The sequence below is a fragment of the Rhodamnia argentea genome, chromosome 3, assembly GCF_020921035.1.
Source record: "Rhodamnia argentea isolate NSW1041297 chromosome 3, ASM2092103v1, whole genome shotgun sequence".
In the NCBI taxonomy this organism is placed as follows: domain Eukaryota; kingdom Viridiplantae; phylum Streptophyta; class Magnoliopsida; order Myrtales; family Myrtaceae; genus Rhodamnia; species Rhodamnia argentea.
Window position 1 is genome coordinate 24,434,043 of NC_063152.1, and position 19,382 is coordinate 24,453,424.

At 41.4% G+C, this 19,382-nt stretch overlaps 1 protein-coding gene across 1 annotated transcript; it reads left to right on the top strand.

The window, feature by feature from the left end:
• Positions 1-1,128: 1,128 nt before the first annotated feature.
• On the top strand, positions 1,129-2,904 carry LOC115727743 (cysteine-rich receptor-like protein kinase 10). The gene is made up of 5 exons (XM_048276415.1): positions 1,129-1,264; positions 1,530-1,740; positions 1,829-2,066; positions 2,274-2,404; positions 2,508-2,904. The coding sequence occupies exons 1-5, from the start codon at positions 1,175-1,177 to the stop codon at positions 2,783-2,785; spliced, it is 948 nt and encodes a 315-aa protein (XP_048132372.1). The 5' UTR covers positions 1,129-1,174; the 3' UTR covers positions 2,786-2,904.
• Positions 2,905-19,382: the final 16,478 nt, after the last annotated feature.

The window sequence follows — 19,382 nt, forward strand, 5'->3', positions numbered from 1 at the left end:
ATATTTTCCTGAAAATAATCGCTTTTGTCGTTTGGAATAATTATCCAATGAAAAATATTCTCATCATTGATAGTAATTTATGTTTGTATATTTACGTGAGCAATGAAAATATCGTTCACTCATTTATTTATTTTTTTTAAATGTTTTTGAAATCACTCATTTTTTGTAAAACAAGTGGAGCCTAAATGTCGAACTGAAAGTATCAGTAGTAGCCTAGTCAGTAGGGCTACTACATACATGGGACATTCATTACGAACTTCATATGTTTCGACGAAAGAGACTAACAATTCCGATGTCAGTGATTGAAGTGGCCGGATGTTTCGAGTCCTCGACAGTGCCAAGCTCAGCAAGAATAAGATTTGAAGGTGGGGGAGAAGGAAGCAAACTAAAATTGAGATTGCTCGGTGAGACTGTAAACGATACACCCAGGTACGATGATACATACATATGGAAGTCAGAACCCTTCTCACAATTTTAGGACTCTGTTACAAAATTGATCTGCATGAGACTGGTTTAATAAAGATAAAGAGTCATAATCTTCATGAATGTCGTATCAGGAAGAAATGACGAAAGAAACTATTCATAGCCACAGATTATGTTCGTATCCCTCTTGTGGTTTCAATTGTACAAAATTCTCCTGTGCAATCATGCGTGGCTAAAACTCTCCTGCATTCAGCCCTTCAGGATCTGTGTTTCAAGCATCTCCGCCCACAGCCAAACTTTCTCGTACTACCAAGGGTAAGTACCATTACTCTTCCTTTTCCAGGGAAAAAACGAAACGAGTAAGAGTATGAGTTCAATAGTTCCTCGACTCCTGTTATTTTATCCTGATCACGAAGGGGGTCTCAAACCATCACGAAGCATATTGTATTTGACAGATAAAGGAAACAAAGTGATCTGGATTGCAAGCATTGTGTCATCAGTGTTCGGCATAGCATTGTTGTGCTGCTGCATCTACGTCGTGGTCAGGAGGAGGAGGAAGTCGCATAGAGGTAGGCGAACTAGACACTATGATTCGTTTAGACAAACTTCACATGTTCTCATCACTCCTATTGTACTGGAAATAGCTGAGAAGGAAAGTCTTCCAGTGATTCAGTCACTGAACTTGAGAGAAATCAGGGCAAGGCACCGCGGGAATGTATTTTCGCGGGAGTCTGTCTTGCAGGACATTCCGATGATGGGATTAGCTGCCATACAGGCAGCTACAGATAGCTTTTCAGACCAGAATAAACTTGGAGAAGGCGGATTCGGTACAGTGTACAAGGTAAGTGCTGTAAGAATATATCCTGCACCTACCAATTAGACCTGGTAATTGTAAAGAACAGTGAAAATTATTGCGAGGAGGTGGCAGTCCGACCAAGAGGTCAAAGCTGTGGAATGCCGAGATCGAAGAACACTCCGTGCATGCGTCGACCTCTTGGGGTGACTGATGTACTTGAATTGTGATGTAAATGGAACGGGAAAAGGTTTTCTTGTCCAATTCAAGTAGATTCCTGCGGCTAACTCGTCGATGGGTGCCAACGCTGCAGGGTAGACTGGCAGAGGGGAAGGAAATAGCAGTCAAGAGGCTGTCGGAAACTTCAGGTCAAGGCATTGTCGAACTGGCAAACGAAGTCACCTTGATTGCGAAACTACAGCACAGGAACATTGTGACACTCTTGGGATGCTGCTTAGAGCAAAGTGAGAAGCTTCTAGTATATGAGTACATGCCCAACAAGAGCTTAGACATAGTTCTCTTTGGTTTGTCCCCATAAACCTTTGGCTGCTCCTTTATGTTTTGGAAAGAATGAGACATTAAATTTGGTGTTTGATTTACATGTTTTCATAGATTCGAGCAAGAGTGCGCGACTTGATTGTAAGACACGCCTGAAGATCGTTCACGGAGTCGCTCGAGGACTTCTGTACCTGCACGAGGATTCTCGTCTCAAAATCATCCACAGGGACCTCAAGGCTAGCAACATCTTGCTGGATGATGACATGAACCCAAAGATATCGGACTTTGGGATGGCAAGGATTTTTGGGGATAACCAAATCGATGCAAACACCAACAAGGTTGCAGGAACATAGTATGTTGCTACTATGTCCTTTTTACATGTTGATAAACTCTTAATGGAGATTTTGTGCTAATCACCCCGTTCGGCATTACAGAGTGAGTAAAACTTTGACATTAAAAGGGTAATTAGAAGGATCGCAAAACTCATGATCTTATATTTCACTGCTACAATTAAACTACTCAGGCAATTTCTACCGTGTCTTTCCTTGTGTGGCAACAGTGGATACATGGCTCCAGAGTACGCGATGGAAGGGATTTTTTCAATGAAGTCGGACGTTTATAGCTTCGGGGTTCTTGTGCTAGAGATAATTAGCGGAACAAAGAGTAGCTGCTCGCATTCGACAGAACCTGGTCAAACGCTGCTTGCGTCGGTACATCCCTAATGCCGAATATGTAATTGGTCCCCTTCTTGTCAAACAAGTTATAGCTGTACTTTTCCTCTAATTTTTGCAAGATGCTTCAATACAACAGGCATGGAAACTTTGGTCCCAGGGCCGAGCGCTGGAATTGATGGACGCTTCGGTTGCAGAGTCGTCCGATGCAGATCGAGTGCTGAAGTGCATCCACATTGGGCTGTTGTGCGTGCAAGAAAATGCGGAGAACCGGCCGTCTATGACCTCCGTTGTGGTCATGCTGGGTGGGAACAGCACAGAACTTCCCAGGCCGATAGAACCGATGAGCTCGGCTGGACGAGCACTTTCACTCTCGGTATCCGACGAGCCGCTTCTTTAGGCGTTCCTTGGTTTGATGTGTTGCTGTTACTAGTGTTATCATAAAGGAAACTTGTCCATCGGACACGATCGAAGTTCTCAGGAAGAAAGATGAGACCTTATGAATTAGTATTCTGAATTGTCCCATTTGGAGGATCGAGTTCTACAAGTCAGGAGTATTGTTCTAATTATCATTTGAATCATCAATCATGATACATAAGTTTTATGCACTATATAAGTTTCCAGATATATAGTTTAATATATCAAGTATTTATTTATCTAGGATAATATTAAAATCTAAGCGCATAATGTGTGATCCTATTAAACTAAAGTCTAAATTGTAGTGATTAGCATTTTAATAGCCAATTATGAGTGCAATACCACGTGTCTATTGTCGAGATATTGTAATTTAATACGAATGCTTTTATCCTATTTCTATTAGATTATGAATATAGTTTCAATTTAATCGCATAGCATGTGATTAAAAGTAATAATCATATAAAAAATTGAGCAGCAACTAATACAATTATAAGAGTTAAGCTTTTCGCACAAGGGAGAGAGTCGTGAACAAGTGGGCCACGTCTAACTCAAAAGACTTGAAAAAATTGCGAAACTCGACGACATTAAAGACAATCAATACTCACAATTATATGAATCTTGATAAGTTTTATGATTCCCTAAAGTAAAAACATCATAGTAATTTTTCTAAAGGATAGTCATCACCCCAATATCTGACCACGAAATGTGTTATGTTTCAGTACATAATTTGCATGGTATGGTACGAACCCCCATGAACTTTTCTTTTGCATATTTAAATCCCTCAGTTCCGATTGGCTTATTTTCTAAGGGTTATAATCTCATGCTGTGTTTGGTCGTCCGTATAAAACTCGGGATAAAAAAAAATTCGAGGGGAGGGGGTAGGATAAGGTCGGATATGATTTCTCTTATCCGTCATATAAAAGCTAACTTTTAGAATGATGACAACTTTCTTGTCTCATTTGTTTCTATTTTCATTTTATTTATTTATTTTTGCAAAGAGGTTTGAAAATCTAATAAAATGTGTATATTTTCAAGTTTTTTTGTGTATGAGAACGTTATTTTTATAGTAATAAGATCGGAATATTTCATGAGCATCACGTAGGGGCATATATGTCTTTTATATTGATATACGGTTTCTACCAAATGCAGGATATGAGAATATCTGACTTTAAATCCGTAGTTCACCAAGCGGTGGATAGGATATGGCCAAATCCCTAGATTTTTTATCCTATCCTATCCAATCCTATCATGACCAGAAATCCCGACCACCAAACGCAGCCTCGGGTATAACCATTGGGGGGAAAAATGCACCTTCTCCCTCCTACATACTGATCAATGATGATCTATTTCAGAGTGAGTAGCTTTCGGGCTTAGAACACAAGTTCTAAGTTTTCATGTCGGTTCATAATTTTTCAAACCGGAAACCGAAACAGTTGGCCTTTGGAGCTGGCTGATTCTAGAGTCATTCGAGAAGTGGCCTACCTTTTTCTTTTTCTTCTTTTTTTTTCTTCACTTTACTTGTCTCATTTGTTTTTCCTGTGCATCTTATAAATTGGTACAATCCGAACCTTAGTTGCTTCAAAATTGGCCTCACATTCCATCGATGATAGAATTTCTTCGGACATATTTGTTGGCGGAATTAATGCTCCTATTCTTGGAAAGGAGATGTTAATATTGTATTTGCTATTCTTGTGTCTTGATTCGGGGATATCTTTTCCTTTGTGGTTGCTTGTTTCCTTAGTTGTAGCAACCGTGTGAATGGCAAATCATCATATATGAAATGAAAAAAAAAAAAGGGAGAAGAAAAAAGAGCGTCGGATTGTTATTGAGGATGTAGGCAAATTGCCAAACCTCGTTAAATCCTTGTCTTTGTTTGCTCTTCATTTGTTTTTTCAACATGGTATTAGAGCATGAGTGAATCGACCTAGTCCTACTTGTCCATGATTTCTGTTCGGGATCTCCTCTATTCGGTGAGCCACGTTGTTCCGTTCGAGACCTCCTCTGTTCGTGTTCTGTTCGGGATCTCGTCAATTCGGGATCTGTTCGTGTTCTGTTCGGGATCTTCTCTACTTCAGGATCTGTTCGTGTTTTGTTCGGGATATCCTCTCTTGTTCGGGATCTACAAGTTTTGTTTGCACAAGAAGAGCCAAAACTTTATGTTTCAACTCCATGGGTGATTGTACCTCCGGAATCAAGGGTGTTGTGCAAGACACAACTACTCAACGCCCGACAAACCTACTGTTGAATGGAAAGCATTATCTTCCATGGTCTCAGGCAATCACAATTGCTCTTGGGGGAAGATCCAAACTGGGTCATGTTACGGGACGGACCAAAGCTCCAGCTAATACCGATCCCAAGTTTGAAGAATGGCAAGCCGGAGACCATAACGTTATGTCGTGCTTATTCAACTCTATGGAGCCTCAAATATATGAGATATTCGCCTATGTGGATACCGCTAAGGATTTGTGGGATTCTTTATATGAAATGTACGGACAAGCCAATAATTCATCTCGGGTGTTTGAACTTCAGCAAGATCTCGCTAATTCCAAGCAAGGGATGAATCAATCTTTTACGGAACATCCGGGAAAAATGAAGAAACAATGGGAAGGACTTTGGCATTATAGACCTATTACTACAGATTTTCGGGAATATGTTCAACATGAAGAACAAGACATAATTTTCCAGCTCTTGGCTAGTCTCAAGTCTAAATTTGAGGAGACCAAAAGAGATATTCTCATGCGTCCTGTGCTGCCATCTTTCAATACTGTGTGTTCCATCATACAAAATGAGGAAACACGGAAAAGAGTCATGGGCACTGATTCAAAGGAGAAGGTGATGCTGGAAAATTTAGCTCACTACACTATGTCTAATTTCAAACAAGGTGATGCTGGCAATCGGTGGGCAAAAGGAAAGGGAAAGAAACCAATACGATTTCACTGTGATCACTATAATCGTGATGGACATTCCAAGGAACGATGTTGGGTTCTTAATCCACAGTTGCGACCAAGCAAAGATAAAGGTCCTAAAGCAAAGTTAGCGGTTTAGGGAGATGTCACAGAGTTTCAATCAAAGCTAGAATTTTTAACTCAACGGGTTCAGCGGTTGCTACAAACTCATGAACAAGGATCGAGTGCTACAAGCACTGAATCTGGAAATGTGGCTAAGACCTCCGGTAATATCCATGCTCTTTCTTCTAAGTCTATTTTTCCTATTATAGTTGATTACGGGGCTACGGACCATATGTGCGATTCTTCACATATGTTATATAATATTGTCTCTAGCACTTTATATCCTCCTATAACCATTGCGAATGGAGCGGAAGTCCCAATTCAAGGTACGGGCCAAGTAAATATTTTGTCAAAGAAGACCGAAGCTCTAATAGTTCCAGGATTGAAAAGTAACTTGTTGTCTATGAGCAAATGTACTAAACGGTGGAATTGCAATGTGTCACGACCTAAAAAATAAACAAGTTAATTTTCGGGCTAATGGATTATCGGGTTAATTAATTAACTAACCTAACTCGGACTCTCCCAAGTCCATACCAAATCGCAACTTAAGGTTCAAATAATTAACATGCAATGTGTTTTGAATTTGGAGTCGCCACTAATCATTTTCGGTAGGTTGATTAGAAACCTAAATAAAATAGCGGGAGAAGACTATCTTATTTCCGCGAACCGGAGATTTTGAATTCGGGGATTTGGTTACGCTAGATTACTCTAACGCCCTTTCGGTACCATTTTCATGAAAAATATTTGATTTGGCAATTTTGATGGATTTTACTTGAAATTCAAAGATGCAATTTTTTGATTTTTTTCTTCTTTTTATGGGGATGTAAAACATTGAACTTTGTACGATATACACCATGGGTGATTTAGAAAGAAAGAAAACGCAGCCAATCACGAGTATTTACAAAAATAAATTAACATGTAATAATGCTAAATTTTGGGACACGTGACATGTCTAAAATAAACAAACAAATGTTCACACCAAACGATTACATTTTTGTAGATCGAGATGGAAAGGGTTACCTTCTATTACACAAAATCTTACTCACGTACACGTTATGGCTTCCTTCAAGATCTCGGAGTTGGAAGAACGTGGCTATCGTCGAAAAAAGGCAAGCGGTGGCGTTGTTGGATGACGAGAGGCGAAGTACGTGCCGGGACTCGTCGAAGATGATGCTCGACTAAAACTTTTTTCTTCACTCTCAAATTTTCTCTTACGATTTTTCTCAAGAACTCTCTTTTTTCCTCTCTAAAGAATTTCTCTCACAAATTCTCTCAATTCTCTTCCACTCTAAAACTCTCTCAATTCTCTTTCACTCCCCCCCCTAAAAAAACTCTTCTCAAGAACTCTCTACCTTCTCTCTCACCAAAATTCTCCTCCTCAATTCTCAAGAACTCTCCCTCTTTTATAGCCAAATTTCTCCACCCTTCATTCTTCATCTTCATTTCTTCACCTTCCATTTTCATCTTCTCTTCTTCATCTTCATTTCTTTACCTTCCATTTTCATCTTCCCTTCTTCATCTACATTTCTTCACCTTCCATTTTCATCTTCCCTTCATCACCTTCCCTTCATCATCTTCCCTTCTTCATCTTCTTTTGGTATTTGCAATACAGTCCCCGAAGTTCCAAGTATTTGCAATGCAGTCCCGAAATTTTAAGTATTTGCAATACGAGTCCCTGAAGTTTCAAATCTTCTCGGTGTATTTTTCCATCCCGTGCCTAGTCTAGACGCATGCTAAATTAAGTGTTACGCTTGCCCAATTATATGCCAATGCAATGTACGCTAAAAATAAATATGTGAGATGATTTTTATTTAGAACTAAAATTAGTTCTAATTTTTATGCAAAAAATAGATTAGTCAAAATTTAGGCGTCAACAGCTGCCCCTCTTTGAGTGGAGGCTCGTAGAGGTTCCGCTCAAAGACAAAATTGAATCCTAAATTTGAAGTTGCAAATTATGGATGAACTTTTTGGCGGGAGTTTTAATCCCATTTTTATGAAGTGATGCATGATATGCAAGACTGTAAATAACATGTGTCATAATTTCCCTTTTTCATGTTAGAGAAACTGCACATGGATCGCATACAAGAATACCTGTTTTACCAAATTTCTCGTAAGCTAATGGTTCTCTTAATTTCCAAGCTTCTTTTGCGGATGCAAGGATTTTAAGGTATTTGGCCTATCTCGTTATCGAGACTTCTCCCTAATGCAAGACAGCGCAAGATATGTGTGTCGTTTGAGATCACAAGAGCTACGTCGTTGTGAGTCGAAAGAAGTGAAATCAAGTTCACAAGAGCTACGTCGTTGTGAGTTGATTAAATGTCGAAATCGCCAGTGCATATGTCTTCACGATTCGACAAAGGGGAACCAAAATCATAAGAGCTACGTCGTTATGATTTGGTTTGGATCAAAATCATGGGTGCTTATGTCTTCATGATTTGATAGAGGAGTCGAAAATCATAAGAGCTATGTCATTATGAGCCGACTAAAGGTCAAGATCACCGGTGCATACGTCTTCGTGATCTAAGACCGAAATCATAAGAGCTACGTCGTTATAATTTGATAAGATGTCAAGATCGCCGGTGCATATGTCTTCACGATCTGAGATTGAAACCATAAGAGCTACGTCGTTATGATTTGATAAGATGTCAAGATCGCCGGTGCATATGTCTACACGACCTGACAGGAGAGGCATATTGCCTGATTTGAACAATATTTGAGAGGAGTACCACCGAATGAAATCGATAAGTACAAAAGGGGCATATTGCCTGAATTGAACCATAACAACTATCATCAGAAGAGTTGTTAATTTGAAAAGGGGTTTAGAAAACTTACCCGGGTTCTCCAAACGAATAACCAAGGAACGAGGTAGATTGCTTGTATCGTACCTGTTTAATCACTTGAGATGAACATGATCAATTGTTAACGCAACATGACACGTCCATAAATTCTTGAATTTTTTGTTTACATTGCAAAGCTCCACTGGGAATTTGTCGATAAGGAAAGCAGTCTAATCCTTTTGACGAGTTTGATCAAATCAAATGAGGAACCTTTAATCAGAAAGGACTTCCACTCAATCTCATGGAAAGGTTCATGTTGAAGATATACTTACCCGAGGATTTGAAAGATTACCTGGCGGACATTTGCCAGCAAAACTTGCTCATTCAATAATCCTTGGATGAATTTCGAGACCTTGGGAGGGAACTCGAACATCGGGAATGTATTACCCATCATAGAATGTCAGAGGTAACACACACAAACATATTCAACAATGAGTATAATACAATCACTCATACTATGGTTCATGCATAACCATTCCGTCAAGTTTGTATTACCAATTTTGTCCAGGGAGGTTCTCACATTACGAATACCTCGAATGTGAGCTGAATGGGGGACTTCGGTCAGAAAGGGCTTTCTCTCACTCTCGAGAAAAGCTATTTATCCCGCCCGCAGGATTCAAGAGAAATCACTCAATCTTTCCATCATCGCATTCGATAAGGATCCAAGTAATCTCGCAATTGATACGACCGAGCCGATCCGGAGGTCTTGATTAGGACCGTAATGAGAGCTAGGTCAAAGGTTTACAAAGGGGATTCTAGTTGAGTCGAGGCTGCTGAAATGAATTTCTTCATCATCTGCTCCAGATTTACAAGTCAAGAGCCCTGCAAAAATGAGAGATAAATAATCTTGCTCGAACTTCTTCGAGTGATGCTTAAAATCATTTAACTCTACGTTAACTCAAGTGCCCTAATCGGAAGAGACTTTGGAGGGTTATAACGTAGGCTAAGATTGGGGACCGAGGAACGAAAAGGCTCGTTTTGGCTCGGAAATTAAATGAGAAGGGGCTTGACGTTGGTGATCATCGCCGACTAGTCACCGATTTTGGTCTTCTGGAAATGTCTTCGAAAAGAATTGAATGAGGGATGGTAGTTTTCTACTGAAAATTGCACTTTGCAAACCGACTTCTTGGGGAGTCTTCTTCACAACAAGTGTCTGTCGATGATTTGCAAGAGACACAATGCAAACATGTACATGGAATTTACAACTTAACATGCAAAAATGTACATTCAAAATTCAGAAGTACTTTACAAATGAATGTGCATTGGCCTTACTTTTGGTAGGCACTTTGCTTTTCCTATGCTTGAAATTTTCATATGAGATCAGCCTTTGCTTTTCTTACTCCCGACTCTCATTTTTCTTTTTTTTTTCTTTTTTTCGAGAAGAGATTTTTTTTCTTTTTCTTTGAGAGCTCTTCGACATCTCTTTATTTTGCTTTTTTTTTTGTTTTTTTTTTCGAGAGCAAGCCCTTTTCCTTTAAGCTGAGTTTGCCTCTCCTTTTTTTTTTACAATCCCATGATTTTGAACCGGGAATTACAGCAAGCATAAACATTTACAAAGAAAAATTATGTAAACATAAAAAAATGTAGCATACAAGAAATGAGTCCATTCGGGAATTCTCTATTGACCCGACCATCTCCAATTCTAATCCTTGGGAAAATGCTATCTTCGTCTTTGGAATGAGCAAATGATCACCAACAGGGGTTTAAGAAATGAATTTGCGGGCCCAAGTGGGCTATGCAAAGAATGAAGTGTATAGGATAGAGAAGTGAATGCTCTTCATCATCCTAAGGCACTTGAATTAAAATTCGAGTATAAATGCAAAGAAACACCCGAAGATTAATGTTAGTCCGAGCAAGAAAATTTCTAACTATTTACCTCGTGTTGCTGCTAGAATTAACCCGTTTGGACCCCGATGTGGGGTGGTTCTTGATAGGGGTAAAGAAATGAAACCACCGCTCAAAAGGGGTAATCAATGGATCACCTATAGTGTTTGGGATAGAGAACTGAATGCCTTTGTCATTTCGGCTATCGTACCTTTTGCGAGAAAACCTTTTACCTTGTGAAATGCGGAACTTAGCCACCGTTCAACTCTCCTAAAAAAAATGGGACGTGTTTGGGAAAGGATTGCCTTTCATCATCCTGCCCTGCCCCATTCCATACATTCGATGTATCTTATGTAGTTCATGTTCCTTATTCAGAGTTGGTAAATTAAACATGAGGAACAGTCATGCGCAAACTATGCAGTGTATGAGTGTTTTTGAGCATATAAAATGCAGCAACTTTTTATCTTGGTGGACAGAATTCGCAAGCACATAAGAAACTTCTTAGGGGCGTGGATTGGGAGTTGCCCTCGCTCATGCAAATGAGTTGCAAAACTTCATTATCCGGGTTCGAGACATGAGATTGTCAAAGGCTCCAGGAATTTCTCATTTCATTAATTTTTTCATGGAGAATGGATACTTCCCTATTTGGAAAGGCAGTGACCCCTGTAAAAATCAAAAGGGAAAGCGTCAATGTACGTTCTCATGTTCTAAACGAGTTGAAACGATACCGCTTTACCCTTGTACGAATTCCTTGCAAACTTTGAATTGAAAAGATCAATTCATCTGGATCGAACCGTATGTCCGGGATGTTATTTCTCCAGGTTACGTAACCATCAGGGCCCAAACTTCAACCGATCTTGGACCGCCAAGCAAAAAAAAGTTTTTTTATTAGTCTTTGTACATTGATGCCAAATCCCGGGATCGAACCTGGGACGCCTCGGACCACTGTCATTCCCCAACCACCCAGGTGTGGTGATGTTGGCGTCCACGGTTGGTTCGCTTTTTGCTATATTGTTCTCAAAACAGTTGGCAATCCCCTGTCGAGAATAAAATAAGCATAATTTAGAGTTTGAAATGACTGAGAGCCAATTGGGACGATACGGAGTTACCCATCTTTGAGCTCGCTTGGCCTTTTACTCGTATTCTCCCAAGTAAGGCTATTCGGAATCTCTCTTTATGGGCGTTCGGGGGCATCGTCCACAAATTGATTTGCTACAGGCCTAGCTTAACAAGGAACTCACGCATTTGATAAGGGAGGAGAAAATTCGCCCTTTAACTCTAGGCAAATTCTAGACAGCTAGAAAGTAAAAAAAATATCCCACGTAGGGGAACTATACATGGAATTAAAGGAGTATTCATGCAAGATTGGTTCCACCTCTTTTCTTTGGCCATTCCAATGATCGAGCGATTTTGTCTTGGATCATACACCAACGATCGTTGTTTGAGGATCCATAATCACTTGCTTCGGATCACAACTCGGGAGGTCCTTCGACTCCGAACCGGCTAATCAAGGTGGTGAGCTCATCATCAAAGTAATCTTCTGATTTTTCGAGCAATTGATACTCGAATTGGGCATTGTTACTTGCTAACATTGGCGACGGATTTCCCACTTTGTTTTCGCCGTGAGCGGTCTGACTCCTTGAGCTTGAGCTTCCGCCGTTGCTCGGGAACTTGTAGGGATGATCAACGGTCCTGCTGCTAGAACCACCAGCGGAAGGTTGGTATGGCTTGTATTCTTGATTGGGAAGTGGCCGAGTACCTTTTGCTCGGTAGGTTTTCCCGGTATTGATCTTCCAGTCAACTTTGGTTCGGTTACCTTGGTCCCAACCTGCATCGTGATTCCTCGCCTTATCTCTAACCCTTTGAAGGTGATTCGTGACACTTTGCATGGTGAGTCCGTCTATATTCATTATTCTGTGTACAGCCATTGGTCGTGCCGAATTGATTCCTAGTTGTCGAACTGCCTCAATGAATATAGAATGAAGCTTGGCGGACCAAAGGAGCCTTTTCTTTTGGACAAATTCGTTGTCATCAGCTTGGTCGTAGTTTTTTTGTTCGAGTAATTGCTTCCCTACAGCATGCTGCCAAATGTTTTGGAGCACTCGAACGCAGACCGGCTTATGAAGGACGTCTCGAGCACCATGCAATGTGGCCCTCGTTATGAACCGCTGATCATTACTTGCTGATACTACGATGACCTGTATGTCTAACTCGGAATCAATGATCTTTAAGAGATCGAAACCGTCCATATCGATCCCTACCACGGCTGTGACGACGATGTCAAACTCCTCTTTATCGCCTCAACACTTCTAAGGCATCCGTTGCCTTCGCATAAGCAAAAACCCCTGTACATGCAACTTCTCAAGATAGCAACGAGGATTGAGAGGGAAACGGGGGTTGCCATCAATGGCCATGACTCGCGAGATCCTCGGGATAGGAAGGTTCCCATACTTCCGCTTGGAATGAACGTGTTTTTCTTTTAAAACCTTCCATATGTAGACCGAAAATGGCTGTTTCGACTAGAGTCTGAGCATTAGATGTTCTCGGACTTGCAAAACAATTTGCCCGAAAATCACAAAGCGATGGTGGTCTTTCGTGACGAGTTCTGGTGATCATTAGGTGCATGGAGACTTTATAAACTTTTCTGATCCGTTAGTCTCGCATATAAGTTCTCGCTTTTTCTACGAAAGATGACAGCTTTTTCTCTCCTTTCCGGTCTTGGTGCCTTGGATCCATTTCGCAATAACTCTTATCTCTCACTCAATTTGTCATCTTTTTCTTTTCCGATATGGAGGAGCCCTCAAATCTTTTCACTTTCTCTACAAACGAGGCGATTACTTCCCTCCTCAAATCTTTTCGCTCCCTCCTACGAGCGAGGCGGTTATTTCCCTCTTCAAATCTTTCCGCTTCTACCTATGTGAAGGCTTTTAATGCTTTTTCTTTCGGCGTTCGGTCAAATCTGACAAAGAATTCACGCATTTAAGCATGACGATATTTGCGGATAGTATTGTTCTTTGCCCCTTGATTATCTCTAGGCGTAAAAGGAAGAATGTCTCGCATGGGAACTTTGTAACAAACAGTACATTCATTCACGCATGTCTCTACTCTTCTTGAGGATTCGTAAGGGCTGGCTAGTAATGCTCAAAAGAGCGACATTTTGAGAGCCCATAATAAAAACTCAAGCTTCATGTAGGCTACTGATTCGGAGTTTCATCGGTGTTGAATTGGCCGAGCGTGACATCGTGGAAACTCCAATTGTAGTGATGCATGTCACTTCCCTCGAAGGGCATCGGTTCTGCCTCCGCAAGGCCGACTTTTCGGGATGTATCCCCAACGAAATCCGATTGTGCGAGAACTTGCTCGGGAGGATGAATCGATAAATGAGCATTTTCAATGCTCGGATGTGGCTCATCAAGGAACATGCCACTAAAGGTGATGGGGTTGCTGCAGACATGGCAAAAAGCGATGTTAAGAGCATCCCTATACCTCTTGATCTCTCGCTCGAAGCTCTTCATTTTCTTCCTTTAGAGACGCAAGTTCATGACTTTCACTCGAACTTTCACTCGGGCCCGCTTGTTTTGAAACCAAAACCTGACCTCCAAGGGCTCCATTCCTAGCTTCCGGCTCAACTCATTTTTTCGTTTCCCGTTCACGTAAGGGCACTCCTTGAAGGCAGCTTCGAGCTCTTTGATTTGATGTTTTCTTTTACGGGGTTGACTACGGCTGCTGCTGCTGCTATTGTTGTTCTTGTTATCGAGATCTTGAACTTCACCGCCAAGGGAGTTGGGTTTTACGGCCCTGGCTGGATCCGCCTCGAAATTCAGCAGTTCATTCTCGGGGATGTCTAGGTTGGTTGCCTCCGGTAAGTGCTTTGGTAGCCTCCAAACATGTTGGATTGAAATACTTCTTACTTCCTTTTGTTCACTCTACTCTCCGTTGTATGCTTACTCTCTCCAAATTCTTCCGAGTAAACATGCATGTTCCGTAGTCTCCTTTTAACGTGGATGAAAACCACCAAGCCTGAGCTTCTCCCAAGATTTCATGTTTCCCGCTCTGTCTTCTTCATTTCCTTCGACATCTTTGGGACCCTCAAATCTTTTTCGCGAGTATGTTTGTCCCTCTTTTAATATGGCGAGACCTTTAAGTCATTTCGCAACTTTTTCGAATTGGTGAGCCTCGAGATGGTAGATCCGTGATTCACGGACGAAACGTCTGTAGTTTTGCCCGGATAATTAACTCGGCCCCCACAATAATTATTGCTATAACTTTTTCTGCCCTTTAAATTAGGATTTAACGCCGAGACGATTATCGCTTTCATATCTTCATCTCCAACCTTCTAAGCACTCTTTCGCATCCACTCTTTTTTAGCGGCTTCAAAGCAACAATGGCCTCCCTCCCCGCACGCGTCTTCTCGGCTGAAGTTTTGGCCAAATGGGAGAAACTTTATAATCTCTTAGGCCAGGGCTACTCTTATATAGCCAACCATCCGGGAGGTCGAAACCGAAATCCGTCTCATGTTTACGGATATGGACACCGTTTCTATTCAAGGTACCGAGTTAGAAAAGGAATATAGGATCTTCCCTACCCTCTTCACTAACTTCCCGGGAGGCTTACCATCTTGCTCATCAAGATGTTACTTTGGCTTATCTTGTGAGAGCTCGCTATCGGGATCGGTCGGACAGACTTGGTGTTGGCCGGTTTGTAGCCGACAATCATAAGAAGGCCCTTGACTATGGTAATGAACAAGTCTCGCTGCTGATTCGTGAGAGGGGGAACTTGGTGGAACGTTTGGCCATGTCCCGGACCATTTTCGAGCGCGATCCGCTCGATATCGTTTTGAAGTTCCAATACACATGGCTGGAAGAAAGGCTGGACGATCCGACCTTGGATATAGCCCGCGGGAGAATGCTGATCCATGACTTGGAATCTGCTGCCGAGTATCACGAGGACAGGGTGGCCAAGCTTAAAGAGAAATGTGAGCTCCTCCTCTTTAAGCTGGCGGATCTCGATTCTCGAAGCGATCGGTGTAGGCGGAGCATCAACTGTATGGAGAGTCGGTTAAACTCCTTTGTGATGCTCATTAGGGCTCGGTTTGGCTTTACGTTCCCACCCCGATGATCCGTTTGTAAGGTTTCCCGATGGATGGAATAAATGCAAGTTTTTACTGATTTGCATTTCGCTTTCGCATTATTCCTTCTTCCATATCTTTGTGATTTTATCTTGGTCGTCATATTTTTTTGCAAGATAACCCCTTTACTTTGTGGATATGTAAATCTCACGCTCCCGATGATCAATTCAATTGGGCCGGAGAAACCCCCATTTGAAATAATCTCTCAACAAACGAATGCCCGAATGTGAACAACTCGCGAATCTGTCTTAATATTATAACTCGATTATGAAAACATGAGAGTAAATCAAGTATAATATTTTTTACAAGCATCGGAATTGATTGGATTGGTAAAGACACGACCATCCATCTCGGCTAGAATCAAAGCACCACCGGGGAGCACCTTCTTTACTATATATGGACCACCATAGTTTGGAGCGAACTTCCCTTCCGGGAGTGGGACCATTGGCAACAATTTTCGCAAGACCAGGTCATTGATCTCGAAAATATCGAGGCCGAACTTTTTTGTTGAATGAATTAGCAACCCTCTGCGATAACACTCGGCCATGACATATAACCTTAAGTCTCTTTTCATCGATCAAATTCAATTGGCTCGCCCCTCTGCTGGATCCATTCGGCTTCCGTCGATAGCTTGAGACAAGTATACGTAAGGAAGGAATTTCCACTTCAACTCGGTAGAACAGCCTCCATTCCATATACAAGAGAATACGGGGTTGCCCCGGTAGATGTCCGGATCGAGGTCCGATACGCCATAAGTGCAAATGGCAACCTCTCATGCCAATCGCGATAATTTTCAGCCGTCTTCGCTAAGATTTTCTGGATGTTCTTATTGGCGGCTTCTCTTGCTCCATTCATCTCGAGGACGATATAGGGAAGAGTTCGGATGCTTGATCTTGAACAATTCGTCCATTAGCTTGTTGTTTAAGTTCGAGCCATTGTCGGTGATTATAGCTTCGGGTGAACCGTATCGAGCAATGATATCCCGGCGGATAAAATTCACGATATTTCGTGCCGTGACCGCTAAATAGGATGCGGCTTCGATCCATTTGGAGAAATAGTCAATCGCCACCAAGATGAATCGATGGCCATTTGATGCTTTAGGGTTGATAGGGCCGATAACATCAATGCCCCACATAGAAAACGGCCATGGTTCGGATAACCGATGCAACTCGTTTGGAGGGACATTAATCTTGTTACCATGAATCTGACATTTGTGACAGCTTCGGACATGCTGAACCGGGTTGGAAGTCCCATCATACTTCTCGAAGTCGGGCATCTTGAACTTCTCTCGCACTGTGACCTTTGAAAAGATAGATAGGTCAATCTGGGGTATGTTGTGAGTCCCCTCAACCTCTCGGACCCTCTGTTCCATTTGGGCCAACAGCTTGGCCGCATCACCATTCAATCCGGATGTCATAGGGCTGACTTGAGAGATTGGGACTACGGGTGGCGTGCTCGAGTTCATGCTTGTGATGATCACATCTTCCAGCGGCATTATCTGATAGGGAGCAACTTCCAGGGCTTTATCGGAGTTATCCGCGGGAGGAATTCGAGCGGGAATGATTAGCGGCGGGCTGGCGGCGGATGATTGAAGTTTGGCGGTGAAGGCGGCCATCATTTCTTCCATCTTTCGGGACATCATCCCTTCAAAGCGCTCGGTCAAGGAGCCAAGTTTCTCGTCTAGGGCAGCACCGACGGTAGCGTTGATGTCGGCCATCCTCTTTGCGACCGATCGAGTAATATGTGGAGGATCCGTGATAAATTACCTGCATACGAGTAACAAACCCAAAATTAGTATAGGGAGCAAGAATAGCGAGCCGGCCCATGGCATCCCTCTAGACTCAAACGAACAAAGTGATTATGACCAAAGGATTGAAACATGTAATTTTCAGTTTGTCCGCTTTTACGAAAAAATTCGTATTAATTCGCACGTTGATCAAAACATGTCCAAATTTTACGAGCTTGTAGTTGAGAAGGTGATGAAAAACTTTTATGTTGGCCAATCGGACTAGAAATGCATGGATCAAATCAGTTTAATGTGTCTTTCCAAACAAATCACGTTCAGAAAACTGTTATAACCGTATGTTGTTGAAAAAACGAAGGGTCATCTTAAATTATGAATTTAATTCTGAAAGTTTGCAAGATATTAGTTGAAACATAGGTCTACAACTTTCGTGTTTGGCACTTACTCAAAGCTCGATCGTAGAATTTAGTAAAAATCGCACAACAGGAATAAGCCAAATCAGAATTGAGGACAACCGATGAAATTGTAAAAGCTGCAGAAGCAAAGTGCGAAATTGGAAATAAGACAATGAAACTTCTAAACAATCAACCTAAACCATGGACCGGCCCAAAATAAAAATGAGATAACAGGGTACAAGAGACAAGAAATTACCTCTCATACGAAGAAAATGTCAATCACAAAGACATGCGCATGAATTGTGAGTTTAAATCTTATTCTATCTATCCAAAAGGCTTTTGCAAAGTGAAATGATGAACGAAATGACATGTCGCACCTCGCGCGCAATCATCATGACTAGTCGCAACCTCGCGTACAATAGTCATGACTAGTCGGGTCCAATCACTTCGGCTTGGTTCGGTCGACAAGGGCAATTCTCATGCATCGTAGCCTCACGTGTATGAGAACGACCCTTGAGCCATTTTTTGGAAAAATTTTCGGGATCCAGGATGGGATAACCTTTAGCGAAACCTTACCACCAAGGTTAAAGAACCATCTAAATACCATCTTAAAACTATTAGTGTGACCCGGGTCCGGTCACGGGTTGTGTGCAAGTGTAGTGCAAATACGATAAATCATGCACAACAATTAAAGGCAAACACCGCTTCAATGATTCAAAAGTTAAATCACAATTCCAATTCACCAAGCCTCGCAAAACAAAGGGTTAGCCGATCACTCCTCCCCTTATAACTCCCAATCTGCAAAAACATTTAACACCTAAGAATGAGAATTCAACCAAAGTTTACCAAATCAAGTGATTTCTTTTTCATGAAATTATCCGGCCTAAGTCCTCTTTGGGTCCCCAGTGAGTCGCTAAGTCTGTCACGACCTAAAAAATAAACAAGTTAATTTTCGGGCTAATGGATTATCAGGTTAATTAATTAACTAACCTAACTCGGACTCTCCCAAGTCCATACCAAATCGCAACTTAAGGTTCAAATAATTAACATGCAATGTGTTTTGAATTTGGAGTCGCCACTAATCATTTTCGGTAGGTTGATTAGAAACCTAAATAAAATAGCGGGAGAAGACTATCTTATTTCCGCGAACCGGAGATTTTGAATTCGGGGATTTGGTTACGCTAGATTACTCTAACGCCCTTTCGGTACCATTTTCATGAAAAATATTTGATTTGGCAATTTTGATGGATTTTACTTGAAATTCAAAGATGCAATTTTTTGATTTTTTTCTTCTTTTTTATGGGGATGTAAAACATTGAACTTTGTACGATATACACCATGGGTGATTTAGAAAGAAAGAAAACGCAGCCAATCACGAGTATTTACAAAAATAAATTAACATGTAATAATGCTAAATTTTGGGACACGTGACATGTCTAAAATAAACAAACAAATGTTCACACCAAACGATTACATTTTTGTAGATCGAGATGGAAAGGGTTACCTTCTATTACACAAAATCTTACTCACGTACACGTTATGGCTTCCTTCAAGATCTCGGAGTTGGAAGAACGTGGCTATCGTCGAAAAAAGGCAAGCAGTGGCGTTGTTGGATGACGAGAGGCGAAGTACGTGCCGGGACTC